The 1705-nt window shown below is 42.9% G+C and overlaps 1 protein-coding gene across 1 annotated transcript; it reads left to right on the forward strand.

Annotated features, from left to right (window-relative positions):
- Positions 1-528: 528 nt before the first annotated feature.
- LOC101960312 (olfactory receptor 14C36) lies at positions 529-1464 on the forward strand. The gene has a single exon (XM_005334140.1). It carries the CDS (start codon positions 529-531, stop codon positions 1462-1464), a length of 936 nt encoding a protein of 311 aa, XP_005334197.1.
- The last annotated feature ends 241 nt before the right edge of the window (positions 1465-1705 follow it).

The raw sequence follows: 1705 nt of genomic DNA on the forward strand, positions 1-1705 counted from the left end.
GATATAATGAAAAAATAATGTGAAAATTATATTCAAGGAATAAATTAAAGGTAAATAAATATGAGAATATTAAAGAATGCACTGTCAGACAGGTGGCCATGCAGGAGAAGAGGGGAAAACCCCTGGAAATGCTCCACATGTGAGTCTCAGGTGTCAGGGTAGGCCTGATGGAGAGCTGAGGACAAGCCCTGCAGGTCATGCCCAGACTCTGGGCTGCAGACCTCCACACCTGCCCTGGGAGGTACACTCTGCTCAGAAATGAGTAAACATATCAGAAAACCAAGAGTGACTTTCCTCTGCAGGAAAGCAACAGAAATAAAAGAAATACTTTGAACAAGAATGTATAAAATAATTGCATTTTTTTCAAATAATTGTCATTGTCAATGGATGTTTTTTAACATATGCTAGACAAGTGCTGTATGACTGAGCAACATCCCCAGCCCCAAGCAATTGTATTAATCATGTTTTTATTTTTTCCTTTCTATCTCTCATCTATTTATCTTCCCAGACAACCAGAATTTCCAGCAAATGGCCAATGCCACCATGGTAACAGAATTTCTCCTCCTGGGCTCTCCTGATGGCTGGGATCTGAGTTTCCTCTATTTCACAGTATTCCCAATGACCTACCTGGGTACCTTGTTAGGGAACCTTCTCATTGTCACTGTCACCACTGCTGACAAGCACCTACACACACCCATGTACTTCTTCCTCAGGAACCTGTCCATCTTGGACATGTGCTACATTTCCATCACTGTCCCCAATGCCTGTGTCAACTCTCTCACTGGCAACAGGGCCATTTCAGTGGCTGGCTGTGCAACACAGATTTTCCTGGTCATTTTCTGTGCATGTGTTGAAATTCTGTTTCTCTCCATCATGGCCTGGGACCGCTATGTGGCCATCTGCCAGCCTCTCCAGTACCCCCTCATCATGAACCCTCAGATTTGTGTCCACATGACTCTGGCTTCCCTGCTCAGTGGTCTTCTGTATGCAGGTGTGCACACTGGAAACACATTCTGTCTGTCCTTCTGCCAGTCAAACGTGGTCCACCAGTTCTTCTGTGATGTCCCCTCTCTGCTGAGGCTCTCCTGCTCTGACACCACCAGCAACATGGTCATTCTTTTTGTCTTGGCTGTGGCAGTTGGTGGTGGTTGCTTTACTTTTATTGCCATGTCATATTTTCGCATATTTGCTGCTGTGCTGAAATTTCCCACCAGAGCCCCAGGGAAGGCCTTCTCCACCTGCACCCCTCACATCCTCGTGTTTTCCCTATTCCTCTGTTCTGGTGCAGGTGTGTACCTGAAGCCTTCAGCAACATCTGACACACTGCAGGACCTGCTTCTCTCTGCCTTTTATACCATGGTACCTCCCTTCTTGAATCCTCTCATCTACAGTCTCAGGAACAAACAGGTAAAGGAAGCTGTGAGGAGAGTAATTCAAAGACAGTTGTTCTCAGGGAAACGATAAAGATTGCATTTCAGAATCATCTTAATTTCATTGATCATGGTTCTTAATTAGATATAGTACTCTTTATATTTGAGCTTTACAAGTTACACTACCTTTCTATTACACCATTAGAAGCTGAGTCATTTTATAAGGTATATTTTTGTGATTTACCATATCATTTCCATGGAATCTTCATAAAATGTGTAACTTTATTAATGCATTTAAAATATAAACATAATTCACTGTGTTTTCTGAAATCATT

The sequence above is a fragment of the Ictidomys tridecemlineatus genome, chromosome 1 (assembly GCF_052094955.1).
Source record: "Ictidomys tridecemlineatus isolate mIctTri1 chromosome 1, mIctTri1.hap1, whole genome shotgun sequence".
Classification (NCBI taxonomy): Eukaryota; Metazoa; Chordata; class Mammalia; order Rodentia; family Sciuridae; genus Ictidomys; species Ictidomys tridecemlineatus.